This window comes from Cervus elaphus, chromosome 13, assembly GCF_910594005.1.
Source record: "Cervus elaphus chromosome 13, mCerEla1.1, whole genome shotgun sequence".
Taxonomy (NCBI): Eukaryota; Metazoa; Chordata; class Mammalia; order Artiodactyla; family Cervidae; genus Cervus; species Cervus elaphus.
This window is the reverse complement of record NC_057827.1, coordinates 38,447,501-38,462,662: the sequence shown is the minus strand read 5'-3', so window position 1 is coordinate 38,462,662 and position 15,162 is coordinate 38,447,501. Positions and strand designations below refer to the sequence as shown.

Sequence of the window (15,162 nt, the reverse complement as noted above, 5' to 3'; positions counted from 1 at the left end):
GTGACCCCATGAACTGTAGCCTGCCAGGCTCCTCTGTCCATGGAATTCTCCAGGCCAGAATACTGGTGTGGGTAGCCGTTCCCTTCTCCAGGGAATCTTCCCAACCCAGGGATTGACCCAAGTGTCCCACATTGCAGGCAGATTCTTTACTGTGTGAGACATCAGGGAAGCTTTCCAGTCTCTCAGGGACCACCCTCATTCCCTGTTTCATTCACTTTGTCCATTTTGGGTTGCTTCAGGCAGAAGGGTAGATGTAGCCTTCATTTCTGTTTTGTCGACATAGGGTTAGAATTTCAGGGTCTTATAGTATATGGGCGGAGAAGGCAATGGCACCCCACTCCAGTACTCTTGCCTGGAAAGTCCCATGGATGGAGGAGCCTGGTGGGCTGCCGTCTATGGGGTCACATAGAGTCGGACAAGACTGAAGTGACTTAGCAGCAGCAGCATAGTATATGGGTGTTTAGCTTTAGTAGATGTCACTTAGAGTTTACCAAAATAAATCCAGCTAATTTGAATCGCAGATAATTTTCACTAATGTAATTGACATTCACTTTACCTAAAACTAGCTCAGTTGGTAAAGAATCCACCTGCAGGACAGGAAACCCTGATTCAATTCCTGGGTCGGGAAAATCCGCTGGAGAAGGGGTAGGCTACCCACTCCAGTATTCTTAGGCTTCCCTTGTGGCTCAGCTGGTAAAGAATTCGCCTGCAATGTGAGAGACCTGGGTTCAATCGCTGGTTTGGGAAGATTCCCTGGAGAAGGGAAAGGCTACCCACGCCAGTATTCTGGCCTGGAGCAATCTATGGACTGTATTCCATGTCCATGGGATCCCAAAGAGTCAGACACAACTGATCAACTTTCACTTTACCTAAAACATGTTGCTAGATCTTATTCCCTCCACAGTGAAGAGTGAAAGTGACAAGTTCTTTGTGACATCATTCACTTTCTCTAGAACTTCAGTGATAGAAGCCCTCACATCAAATATACTATTAAAAGTATTGAGTAAATGGTGGTAGTGAAAAGGGTGGAAAGCAGAGAGAGCAGATAAATCTGTCTTTACTTGACTGATAGTTGTCATTATATTTGATAACATACGTTTGCTGAGTCAAACATATGTTTGCTGAGTCACGGCAGCTCCGATTTCTCCAGAAACCTAGTGATATTACATGTTGTTATTGTATGTTCCTGATCTATTATCTCATTCTCTGTCGCTCTCTGAAGTCTCCTTGTGGGTGGGTGTTACTCTTCTCACATAGAAGGCTACCCGTATCTACATAACATCGTTCCATGGTTCCTTTAGACTAAATATTAATATGATGTGCTCAACGGTGGAGTTGTGTCCGGGAGCAGAGCACTGGGCCCTCCCCTCACTGGGTGCGGGGAGCTGGGGTTGCAGTGGGGTGGTGGTCCATAAGGGCTTCTGCTTCACAGCTGCTGAAAGACCAAATGATTCCATCTCTTCTCACTGTAAGGGGCATTTGAGAACTAAGAATGCTTTTTAACAACTCTCACTGGTAAAATATGTATTGAATTTCTACCAAATATGACATTTCCCTAAAGAGAGTTGCCCCTTGGCCAGTACCTTTTCCTTATATGACAGATAATGTGAAAGGAAGGTATCATGTTAAAAGCATCTCTTTTTTGAGTTTCATTCCCAGTCTTTGAGGTGCTTGTAGAGTAATTTAATTCATTCTTGAGTCAGGTAGCCTCTGCTTTGATGCCTTTGTCTTTAGATCCTCTGTTTGTAAATCTCCTAAGAATAGATCAAAAATGATGTTTGTATCTGTTTCCAGAATTTAGGAAGTAAGAACAGAATGAGGCTTTATGGCTGCAGTTAACCCTTTCTGTTTTCTTCATTGGATACCACAGTATTTCATATTGGATTTAATCTCTTTCAGAAAGCCGTCAGCGTTCTCACAGGTCAAGGCATTTATTTCCCTGGCTTGGATGAGTGTGTTTGTTCGTTTCAAGGTCACACTATATAAATCAGACATGTTATACCCTTTCCATATAAAATACAAACTTGCAATAATAGCATTAACCAAGTTTTATAATTCATTGTATGTTTACCCTTTACCCAAAATGCATGCAAATTGATTTTTTCCCCCACAGGTGTATGGGGAAAAGTCTGAGGAATCTAAAAATTCAACCACAATGGAAACCTTGGGTGGCTGAATCTCAGGCCTAAAGTCGTGTTTTCAAGAAGGCTGAGACAAACAGAATTGCAAGAGAGATGCTGCTAGAATAAGGATGCAGGGAAAAAAAGATTGTTTTCAAAGGCTTGAACCCACAACATTTTTTCCTTCTAGTCCCCTAATATTCTTGTAAATTCTTGAGTATTACCATTTTCTCTGCTCTCCTTCATTGTGAGAATGCCCCTTTTTTCTAGTGAAAAAACAGTTCACATTCCTTACAACCATGGCTTGATCTTGAAACAGAACAGTTGAGCCTGATCTAAGTTGTTGGCTTCTTCATGGTCTCGGACATTCTTCCTCTGCTTCCTTTGGTCGAGAGAGCCCTTTGTTGATTGGCTTGTTCATTTATGCGTGTTATAGGGACTGGCACCAGGTATTGGTTTATAATAGAATGGGCATCGTTGCTGCTTGTCTGGAGAGGGCAGCACTCATCTTGAGACAGGGAACTCACCTTCTGGGGATTACACTTCCTGATTGCAAGCTACAGATTGAACTCCCCAAGACTACCTGTGGTGTACCTGAGCCTGTCATTGACTTGAGATGTAGAATACCCTTTCACAATAAAATCTACATATTTCTATAGTTAAAGTAACATTGTCAACAGAGTAAGAAGGTTATAAATGGGAGGGACTAGATGTTGTTTGTTTTTAAATGTTGATCACAAAGTTTGGTTTGTGTGCTGCTTTTTTGGCTGTGCCACAAGGCTCACAGAATCTTCGTTCCTCCACCAAGGATTGAACCCAGGACTCAGGAATGAAGGCATCAGGTCCTAACCACTGGACTGCCAGGAAATGTCCAGGAAGGTTTTTTAACATGGAGCTCATGTTGGCATGAGGCTTTGAAGTTGTACATTGCAAAAGTAATTTTGTCTCCTTGTGGGTAATTGCAAATATAAAAACCAGCTAGTATAGCTAGTACTTCCTGCTGAATTAGTTTAGGGGTTTGCTTGCTCTGCAAATGTGTAACTGTCAGTTACTTTGGTTTGATGCTGTACTTTCATTTTAAAAGCATCCTTCCTGAAGAATGCATGATGAAAGATGTTCTTCTTCTCTTTCTACTGAAGGACTCATCCAAACTTATTTACAAAAAAAGAAGTTTCCCATACAGTTACTTTTGATATCCCTTTGGAAAAATTTCCTAGACTTTGAGTCTGCTCCTCCTCCTCCTGGAGGAGGAGCATGAGGAACATGAATCTGGAGATGAGAACATGATGTAGGTACAGCCCTAAGAACTAGTGATACCAAATAAGGAAACATTTGCGCGGAAAGCTCCTTTCTTGGTGATTATCCCTCCTATAGACCATAGTATTTTGCCTTTAAGAATCAAGCCTCGAAGCCCTATTCATTGACTCTCCCCTTCCCTCCCCTTCAGGGTTAGTGGAGTAGGAACTCTAATAGGACATCCTGTATTTGTCCTTACTGGCTTGATGGTTGTGGCTGAAATGCCACCATTTTTGTTATTGTAGATGTTGTTTGCTTGGATTAAAATTTTCTTCCTAAAAACAATCAGATTTAAGACTACCCTTTCAGGCCCATTTGGGTTCTTTCAGGAATCTGGCCAGTGATCTCCCAGGACCTAAGATGGAAGGAGAGGAATAGGGCCTCAGAAACACACTTGGCCATTTCATGAATTGGTGGAATTTGGGAGCCTGTGGAGGCTAAATGACTGTGTCCATAAATTATGACATACTTTGAGAAGTAGTGTGAGAAGCAAATGATCAACCCTGTGTGGAGAGCACTGGGCTTCGTTCCCCACTCACTGTAGCAGTGATGATGGGTCCCTGATCCGAAAGTATGTGGGATAACAATCTGGATATTTTTGCTTCTAAGCATTATAAATATTCATCCATCTCACTGGATAAAATTGCTGATGCAGCTACCATCCTAAATAAATAAATTATGGAGAAATTTATTTCTCCATAGATACTGTGGCCATATATTATCACCCTGCTTATTTAACTTATGTGCAGAGTACATCATGTGAAATGCCAGACTGGATGAAGCACAAGCTGGAATCAAGATTGCCAGGAGAAATATCAACAACCTCAAATATGCAGATGATACCATTAGGCAGAAAGCAAAAATGCACTAAAGAGCTTCTTGATGAAAGTGAAAGAGGAGAGTGAAAAAGCTGGCTTAAAACTCAGCATTTGAAAAACTAAGATCGTGGCATCTGGTCCCATCACTTCATGGCAAATATATGGGGAAACAGTGGAAACAGGGACAGACTATTTTCTTGGGCTCCAAAATCACTGTGGATGGTGACTTCAGCCATGAAATTAAAAGATGCTTGCTCCTTGAAAGAAAAGTTATGACCAACCTAAACAGCATATTCAAAAGCAGAGACATCACTTTGCCAAGAAAGGTCCATGTAGTCAAAGCTATGGTTTTTCCAGTAGACATATATGGATGTGAGAGTTGGACCAAAGAGAAGGCTGAGTGCCAAAGAATTGACGCTTTTGAACTGTGGTGTTGGAGAAGACTCATGAGAGTCCCTTGGACTGCATGGAGATCAAACCAGTCAATCCTAAAGCAAGTCAACCCTGAATATTCATTGGAAGGACTGAGGCTGAAGCTCCGATACTTTGACCACCTGATGGGAAGAGCCGACTCATTTGTAAAGACCCCGATGCTGGGAAAGATTGAGGGCCGGAGGAGAAGGGGGTGACAGAGGATGAGATAGTTAGATGGCATCGTTGCCTCCATGGACATAAGTGTGAGCAAACTCTGGGAGATAGTGAAGGACAGGGAAGCCGGGCGTGCTGCTGTTCATGGGATCGCAAAGACTCAGACACGATTGACTGAGCGACTGACTGAACAACTGTGAAATTCACCTGGAATTATCATACATTAGGGTTTGGGAAAAGCATTAAGAAAAACAGTTCCAAGTAATCATTTCTCATCATGTCCTCTCAGCCCGTCTCTTCACCACATCTGCCCCCAGAAGGCATGCTCATTCTTGCTTTTACTCCCTGAATCACATCTCAGAGAATTTCTTTTTCTTTTTTTTTCCTTTATGTCTATCACCTCTGACACAGTCAAAGAGCAGCCCTGATGAGGTTCTATGGAGACATCACTTTTTTTCCTTGTTCCAAATTGTGTATTTCACATCAGCACTCTTATTGAAATCAAAACATCTGACCATTAGACTCCAGCAGAGCAGAGGGCTAAGGCACACCACGAAATGCTGACCTTCCCTCAACTACAAGACTGAGAGAGGGCTAAGCAGGATGCCATTTTAAAGTATTTTAGGTACATACGAATGGTAAATTCTGCATTTTAGCTGCCTTAGCCTCAACATCAGACTGTATTGAGGATATCAATGCAATTTGTTCTCTAGCACCTTTCTTTTTTTTTTTTTAAATGACTACATAAAGTTATAAGAAGATTCAATTTGAGTTTAACGTTAAAAAGGAATGTTCAGGTAGAGAATATAGAAGTGGTGAGTCATTATTTTATTTAAATGCTGATTATTGTTTTCTTTAAGATAATATATTAGGATTGAGACTAGATCTTTTGTATTTGGGTAAAATTGATTTTCCTGTTTGGGGCAATTGAGAAATGATACTATGAATAATGAGATTATAGGGGAAAGAGTGACTTAAAAAAAAAGGCAGTTACAAAACCATTGGACCTTGAAATGGAGAATCAGCTTCTTAATCCCCAGCAGAGTATGTGTTCTTCTGCCATTTTGCACCACATGCAAGTAACTTGTGTTCCTGGTTTTTGTTTCTGATGACAGCCTTTGTCCCGCTCTTGACTTAATATAAGACCAGTCCTGATCAGACTACATGGTGCTTTACTGTTGGCTAGCTTATCTGGTTTTGATTACATAGAATTTTCTGATTGGGCAAAAGCAAAGCTGGTAATCTCCACTCTGACTATAGCTAAGTGTCTTACTTCTGAATGATGTGTCACGACCAGACCCTTTAACTCTTTAGGCCTTTAGTTCATGAGAAAGAGATTGTTATACCACTTGAGTAATGACGGTAATGATATTCTAGACCTAAAGGTTTCTGTCACTGCTTCTTAACTACAGCTGAGATGTAGATCAAGTCTCCAGAAAGGCTAAAGAGGAGCAAGGAGGCAATGAAAACCAAATTCTTTTTGTCAGAACTGGTAGTAGAAAGACATGCACTTGGTTTGCCCTATGCTTCTGTCTTCCTCTGATACCACCACAGAAAGCAGTGATGACCAGGAGTGAGTGAGAAGAAGCATTAGGCTTGGATAACCCCAAAACGTGACTTATTGAGTGAGTCCCAATGCACATGACTCAGTGGTCTTATAGATGTTCTGGAAATGGCTTCTCTGTTGTGATAGTCTTTAACACCCAATGAAATGTGACATTTGACATTGTAGCAAAAAGCTGTAGTGAAAAGAGCAATAGACATAGACTCTTAGTTCATTGTTTAGGTCACAGGTTTTTTTTTTTTTTTTTTATTGCCAATATTGCTTGGGAAAGTCAACTCTTTCTGTGCCCCAATTTCATTGTCCATAAATATAATATGTGATCATAGCAGTAACCCTGCCTCTGTCACAGAGATATTGTCAAGTTCAAGAGGAAGAAAAAAAAGCTATGTTTAAAAAGTTTTAAAAAATTTAAAGGGCTTGTGTCAATCTATTGGATCCTACATCGCTACTTCCTATCTTTGTGAGGATTTAGCCATATCTTCTGTGTTTTAGAACTAGATGGACCTGATAACAATCTGATTTTCATTCTTCAAAAATATGTCAGAGAAGCAAACATTGAATATTTTACCCAGGCTTGAAATAAACCTGTTGTGAAAAGAACAGAGTTCAGTGAAAAAAATAACATGATGGGGAACCTACCTGGATACGATAATCACAGGTTTTTCAATGGAGATGACATTTAAACTGAAATCAGAACAGTGAGCAAGAGACAACAATGAAACATACTCTCAAACACACACATAGGAAAAGGGAGTTTCTATGAAGGGAATAGCATTTGCAAAGGGTACGCAGCGGTTGCTGTTTCCCAGGAGGAAAAGATGACTGGAGCCTGGGGGACAAAAGGGAGAATGGAATGAGATGAGAATGAACAGGTACTTAAGGGCCAGATCATCTAGGACTTTGCAGGTCATCGTAAGGGACTTGGGTTTTATTCTAAATTCCTTGGGATGCCATCAAATTTTTATTTCACTGAGGTATAATTGACATGCAATATAATGATTCAACATTTATATACATTACAAATTGATCACCATGATAAGTCTAATAACCGTGTTTTTACGATGGGGAAACAATGGAAACAGTGACAGACTTTATTTTGAGGGGCTCCAAAATCACTGCAGATGGTGACTACAGCCATGAAATTAAAAGATGCTTGCTCCTTGGAAGGAAAGTTATGACCAACCTAGACAGCATATTAAAAGGCAGACACATTACTTTGCCAAGAAAGGTCCATGTAGTCAAAGCTATGGTTTTTCCAGTAGTCATGTATGGATGTGAGAGTTGGACTATAAAGAAAGCTGAGTGCTGAAGAATTGATGCTTTTGAACTGTAGTGTTGGAGAAGACTCTTGAGAGTTCCTTGGACTGCAAGGAGATCCAACCAGTCCATCCTAAAGGAAATCAGTCCTGAATATTCATTGGAAGGACTGATGCTGAAGCTGAAACTCCAAAACTTTGGCTACCTGATGCAAAGAACTGACTCATTGGAAAAGACCCTGATGCTGAGAAAGATTGAAGGTGGGAGGAGAAGGGAACAGCAGAGGATGAGATGGGTGGATGGCATCACCGACACAATGGACATGATTTGAGTAAACGCCGGTAGTTGGCGATGGACAGGGAAGACTGGCGTGCTGTGGTTCCTGGGGTCGGACATGACTGAGCGACTGAATTGACTGATCATACAAAGTTACTGCAATAATATTGACTGTATCCCCTATACTGTACATTACATCCCTGTGACTTATTTTATAACTGGAAGTCTGTGCCCCTTAATCCCTTCACCTGTTTCATCCAGTCCCTCCCTTTGCTTCCCGTTTGGCAACCACCAGTTTGTTCTCTGTATCCATGAATCTGTTTCTGTTTTGTTTTGTTAGCTTTGTTTCTAGATTCCACGTATAAGTGAATCATACAATATTTGTCTTTCTCTGTCTTATTTGACTTAACATAATACCCTCTAGGTCCATCCATTTTGTTGCAAATGGCAAAAGTTTGCTGTTTTATGGCTATGTAATATTCCTCTGTATATGTATACAACATCTGATTTGTCTGTTCATCTATTAATGAACACTTAGCCTGCTTCATTATATTGGCTATAGTAAGTAATACTGGAATGAACATAGAGGTGCATATGTCTTTTCAAATTAGCATTTTTGTTTTCTTTGGATAAATACCCAGCAGTGGAATTGCTGGATCATATGGTAGTTCTGTTTTTTAATTTTTTGAGGAACCTCCATACTGTTTTCCACAGTGGTGGCACCAGTTAACATTCCAATCAGCAGTCCTGTTTTTTGCACATCTTCACCCACATTTGTTATCTGGTGTCTTTTTTATAACATCCATTCTGACAGTGTGAAGTGATATCTCATTGCAGTTTTTATTTGCATTTCTCTAATGATTAGTGATGCTAAACACGTTTTTATGTGTATGTTGGCCATCTTTATGTCTTCCTTGGGAAACTGTCTATTCAGGTCCTCTGCCCATTTTTTAAATGGATTGTTTGTTTTTTCTGATACCAAGTTATGTGAGTTCTTTATATATTTTGAATACTAACCCCTTATCAGAGATATCATTTGCAAATATCTTTTCCCATTCAGTAAGTTTCCTTTTCATTTTGTTGATGTTTTCCTTCACTGTGCAAAAGCTTTTTAGTTTTGTAGTCCCACTTGTTTATTTTTGCTTTCGTTGCCCTTGCCTAAGAAAATAGATCCAAAAAATCATTCCTAGGACCAGTGTTAGAGAGTATACTGCCTATGTTTTTGTCCAGGAGTTTTATGGTTTCAGGTATTACATTTAAGATGTTAATTCATTTTGAGTTTATTTTTGTAAATGATGTTTTATTCTTTTACATGTGGATGCAAGGTGGAAGTTTTCCCAACACTATTTATTGAAGAGACTGTGTTTTCCCCACTGTATATTTTTAGATCCCTTGTTGAAATTAATTGACCATATATACATGAATTTATTTCTAGATTCTATCCTGTTCCATTGATCTTTGTGTCTGGTTTTTCTTTGTTTCTTTCTTTCTTTCTTTGTGCCAGTACCATACAGTTTTGATTATTATAACTTTGTAGTATAGTTTGAAATCAGGTCATATAATACCTCCAGCTTTGTCCTTCTTTCTCAAGATTGCTTTGGCAAGGAGTTCTTAAAAGATGGTTCAGCCTTATGTATTCCAGTCTGAATGGTCAAGCTGGTTAAAAGGCCAATTATCTCCAGGGGGAAAATCACAGTTATATTGCCCAGAATGTGGCTGCCTCATGAAACCTCCCTGACTTTCCCCAGCTCTACTTTGGTCCTTAAATCCCCCCACATACATCTCAGATGACTCCTGTGTCATATATTCTATTATGCCTTATTCTCTGTAGCATCATTCTTACCTCCTCCTCATCACAGTTATTGATTGAGAACCACTTCTTTCTTAATATTTGAAAAATCCTCAAAATCCTCAAAACTTCCTTCTGTATCTTCCATCTAACAAATGCTCCATAAATATTTGTTAAATGAGTAAGCACATAGTTCAGTGGCTCTTAGCACTCAAAGTACCTCCGCGTCAACTGGAAAGATTTAAAATATGGATGCCAGGGCTACTGGCATCAGTAGCCAGAACTTCCCCAAAGATTCTGACTGACAGTGCTGGGTATTTTTGTTGTAAAACTCCCAGGTGATTTTGATGTGTGGTTTGGAGTGGAAGATTAGGGGATGGGGCTGATTCTGGGTGGTCTGCAGTATTACCTGGGAATATCATCATACCCTCTCTAAATGCTTGTATATTTACCTTTTCCTCATGAATGATGAAGCTATGAAAAAATGCCCTGATTATCTCACCTTTAAAGTTTTTCAAAATAATGAATATGAAATCTACCCTACAGCGGTACTGATCCAGATCATTTGGTTGCATTTTCCAGAGTGTGCTGTAAATTAGCTTTCCTTGGGAAGGAGAAGGTGAATTGCTGTTTTTGCTAGACATCTGGAATTTGACTGACTGACTTATTTTTAACAGCTGTGGATCCGGAAAACATGAAAATAGAAAGGGGTTAAAACATGCTTCTTCAAACACAGAACTCAGAAAGTCTGGCAATGGCATGATTGTGCAAGTGTTTTGATTTCAGAAGGGGGAAGTCTTCATTTAATTCTATATAATGTGTATATAATAATATAATTTTAAGGCACCTGCTTCAAAATAGAAAGTGGGATGTTGGAGATAATAACACTAAACAAAAATTAAACTAAACTGGGCTCAGTGCCCAGGAAAATTATCAGATTCCAAGAACTGGGCAAGGAGTAAACTAATAGAGGGTAAAAAAAGCAGGATTGGATGAAGTCATATCTGCCTCTGTTAAAAATGACAATGAAGCAATGTGATCGCTCTTGAACAATCCCGTGGGGCATTTGTTGAGTGGGTGGAGTTCCTGCCCTTCTCATCTTCAGTGACAAACTTCCAATGGAACTTGCTTTCCTAAAATGTCAGTCCCAAACATGCCAATAATTACAACCATCATGAATTATGTTTGAACTTTTATAATGCTGTAAACTAGTTGGAAATAAGTGGACCAGTAATAAAAATAAGAGTTAACTGAAGTCAGAAGGAAAACCTTTATGTTTCCCAGGATGCCTAAATGTCGTGTTATTTACATAAACAAAGGAGGAAATCCTCTTTGTGTGTTTAGGGGTGTGGGTCTAATACAGGAACCCACGTTTTCCTGTTATTGCAAAGCATTCTTTAATCTTTTAAGCACATTTTAGGACCCACATATATTCCAGGTGTTGTTTCCTTTGCTATTAAAACAGCAGAGCAGGGTATGACTATCAGAGAAATTTAGGAGAGCCCCGTTTGTGTCACACAGACACACAAAATAAGTGAATTAAGTGGATAGACAGCCCTGGGTAGACTGGTAATACTGCATGAATTTAGTGAGGGGAATGGTTGTTCCTCATGAACTTAACCAGGCTTATGTGTGGAACTGTAAGCCAGACAGGCCATTTGTGGATGGAAGATGATAACATTTCCTTGATCTTGGGTGTTTAAGGGGTGATGATTTTTTAACCATGAAAGTAAATGCAGTTGGTGTGAAATGTTCATAAGCATTTAGCCAAAATATAACTGAATAATGGGCATTAAACCTAAGCATTATTTGAAATTAAAAAAAAAAAAAAGTTTGCTAAATTCTGGTTAGGAACAAAAAGAGAAGGTTGAACTGCGATCCTAAAAACAGCCCAGTCCTAGACCATAGGGTTCTCACCTAAAGGCGGGGTGCCCATATATCTTTGGTCACTTTCCCCTCTAGGTCACTGTTTTCCTGCCTAAATGACCCCAGACACTGAAGCTGTGATAAACTCTGCTGTGTGTGAAGGAGAGCCTTCTTACCACCAACCATAACTGTCATAGGTACTTTCTGTCCTTCATCCTGCAAGGATTTGTTTTGCCATCTGTTTAGCATTGCATGGTTATTTCAAAGTGTGGGATCTGTGGGCTGCTTTGAAAGTAAGAAAGAATGTAGTGTTGAGGTACAGGCTTACTAGGACTGCATTCATTACGAGGAGTGCTTTCCACTTTTCCTGCTTCCTTTAATAGCATCAGTTCTATTTAAACTTACAATTCCTACAGCCAGAGCTCAGGAGGAGCTTTGAGGAAAATCCTTTAAAAATACTTAATTACCTCCCCTCCCTTGAGGCCCTAAGTCAAGAAGTAAGCAGACAGGCAAGTATTCAGAGTGACTCTGTCCTGCTGGCTGGTGCTTGACCTCTATCTGAGAGGTAAGAAGGGCTATCCTCAGCGTGGAAGGGAGAACTGACCTAGGCGGGAGGAGGAACTGCCGCGGGCCTGCAGTTGTAGCAGCTTAAGGAATTCATATGTGGAGGTGCGGGGGCTATAATCAGATGCAGATTAGATACAAACTCACTATACTTTATGTTGAAGCTGAAACTACCATGTTGAAGCTGAAACTCCAATACTTTGGCCACCTGATGCGAAGAGCTGACTCATTGGAAAAGACCCTGATGCTGGGAAAGATTGAAGGCGGGAGGAGAAGGGGACGACAGAGGATGAGATGGTTGGATGGCATCACCGACTCGATGGGCATGAATTTGAGTAGATTCTGGGAGTTGGTGACGGACAGGGAGGCCTGGCGTGCTGTAGTCCGTGGGGTCGCAAAGAGTCGGACATGACCGAGCAACTGAACTGAACTATAAAGCCAAATGGTTTTTTTGTTTGTTTGTTTTTGGGTTTTTTTTTTGTTTGTTTGCTTTTTGTTTTTTGAATGAGGTATTTCTTGTTTTATCACTGAAGCCTGGAATACTTACACTGGACTGTAGCATTAGAAATATGCGTTGTAGTTGCCTCGGGGAACCAGTACACTACACCTTTAAAGGGCAGCCGTTCCCAGCCACCCCAGCCTGCTGCTCTCAGCCCTTTGTGCCGCTTTCCCTGCCAGCCATTGTGCATTTGGGGCCTCCATTAGAGGGGCTTGCTATTAATTGTCCCTGTTGTGTTCAATGTGAGTGGATGAAGACATCAGTGAAGCTGCCCTTACAGTTACAATTATCTTGTAACTGCTCGAGGGTGCAGATTATAACTTCTGTTCCTTTTGAGTTCTCCTCTCACTAAAGGCACACATATTCATTCATTTTCTGTTTTTCTCTGCTTCTGTCTCTGCACTTACCTCTCCCTCTCTCTTCCTCCCCTCTATATTCACACAGATACACATGTATATATACACACACAAGTATACTTATCTGTCTCTACACACACACACACATACAAATGTGTCATTTTTTCTTTTATTGCACATATGTATGTAGGTATAAGCTAGAAACAACTGTGGATGGGAATCCAATGCACCCTGCACGCTCACTGATCAGAGTGGTCTTTTCTTGGCAGTGACCAACAAGAAACCCACACAGGCATCCATTACGAAGGTCAAGCAGTTCGAAGGCTCCACGTCATTTGTGCGGCGGTCACAGTGGATGCTCGAGCAGCTTCGCCAGGTTAATGGCATCGATCCTAATCGGGTGAGTGAGCTGTCCACTGCTGAGCTAAGGTGTCCTTTCCCCACAGTGACTCTCTCACTGACCTTGGCAGAGTGGAGAGTGTCTGAGTCGTTTTTGACAAGGCTATTTCTCTGTTTCAGTTATGTGGCTGAGACTTTCTGATTCCTGTGCCTGTCTTATGGGAAATTACAAATCTTTTCATCATGTTGGACAGAGGCACCTAAGGAGATGCATATTGAAGAAATGCTAGCTGCCTCCAATGCAAAGAGCAAAGTACCAAGTGCAGAGCTCAGATAATCCCATCTGTGATTATCAATATGAAAAACCATGTTCATCAAAGTTCCATCTATCTCGTAATGCAATCAGGGATGAGGCTTATTTACCAAAAATCAAATGAATGAACTGCACCTTAAAAATGATGTATTAGAATTCCATTGGATTTAATAAATGAAACATTTCATGGTAGAGTTATGTATTCTAGTAAATTCCCTTTGCTACACACTAACCATAAGATATATCAATGATGAGGAAAAATGAAATGTAAAATGTAACTATACACTACAATAATAAGGGATAATCTTTCCCTACCAAAGGTTAGGGACAAGATTAATATTGTTCAGTGCCAGGAACCTGAAGTAATCCTTTTTTGAGTAATGGGAAAGACCATGTGTAGTCTGAAATATGATACAAGTTGATATGCGGTTAAGCCAAAGGGACCTCTGTGCTCTTTGCTTCTTGGGGACATCTCAAAACACTGTGAGACTTGAGGTCTGCTTGATAAAAAGAGAAAGGTGGACTCTCTGTGCCCCTTGGTGCTAACCAAGATGAAACTTGTGATTAGGAACAAAGTCTCGGAAAGGTGTTTTAGCCTCTATGAGTCCTAATATGGTAAACCGGAAGCAGCAGTTTTTATAGATGGAGGTCATTTCGTTCTTTCAATGTCTTTTCCAGGATTCTGCAGAGTTTGACTTGTTGTTTGAAAATGCCTTTGACCAGTGGGTAGCCAGCACAGCCTCAGAAAAATGTACCTTCTTCCAGATCCTCCACCACACCTGCCAGCGCTACCTCACAGACAGGAAGCCGGAGTTTATTAACTGCCAGTCCAAGATCATGGGAGGTGAGTGGGGGTTTGAATGACTAGCCGTCCGTTTCCTTCCACTCGCTTTTACATAAAGAGGTGCTCAGCAGCATAATTAAAGACCAGAAAAAAAGAATGGGATGCTCAGAGCTGGACCGCCTGAGGACCATTCTGGGAGTTCTTTGTATGCTAAAGACACAGTGGCTGTGTTTTCACTCTTCTCCAAAAACCTATCTTTTTAAAGGAATTAACCCTTTAGCTAAGATTATTTGTACCAGGAGAGGAAGCCTGTCCCTTCATTAGAGAAACCTGTGCATTTGGTTTCCTCTCTACTGTTTCTATCATTTCATCACAGGACACTTTTAGAGTCACTTTTTTCCTAGTATTTCTCATGATGTTTTACAACTATTGATATCAACGTTCCTACAGATCTAGTTCCTTTCTCTCAAATAGCAACCAGTCTCTCGTTTATTCCTTAAATGGCACGCAGAGCTGACTTAGGATGAGAGCTGTAAGCCAGCCTTATAGGGGCAAGTACCAGTATGGGCAAGTTAATGAGAAATGTTTAGAGGGTGCTGAGCACGTTTCTTCTAGGTGGCATTTCTTTTTAGAGAACTGAAACTGCTAAAAGTATAAAGCCTTGCCAGTCACTCTGAATTGAGGAAGAGTGTGTATATCATTGGTCTTCTCACTGGTATGTTCTCCTGGTTTT

General features: G+C 40.5%; 1 protein-coding gene across 3 annotated transcripts in view; it reads left to right on the top strand.

The window, feature by feature from the left end:
- The window catches only part of STXBP6 (syntaxin binding protein 6), a 258,992-nt gene that overhangs the window by 187,975 nt on the left and 55,855 nt on the right, over positions 1-15,162 (top strand). For all 3 annotated transcript variants that reach the window (XM_043922658.1, XM_043922659.1, XM_043922657.1), the window contains 2 exons: positions 13,263-13,393; positions 14,324-14,489. In XM_043922658.1, the coding sequence (XP_043778593.1) occupies positions 13,263-13,393; positions 14,324-14,489 (297 nt within the window). The remainder of the gene's footprint in view (positions 1-13,262; positions 13,394-14,323; positions 14,490-15,162) is intronic.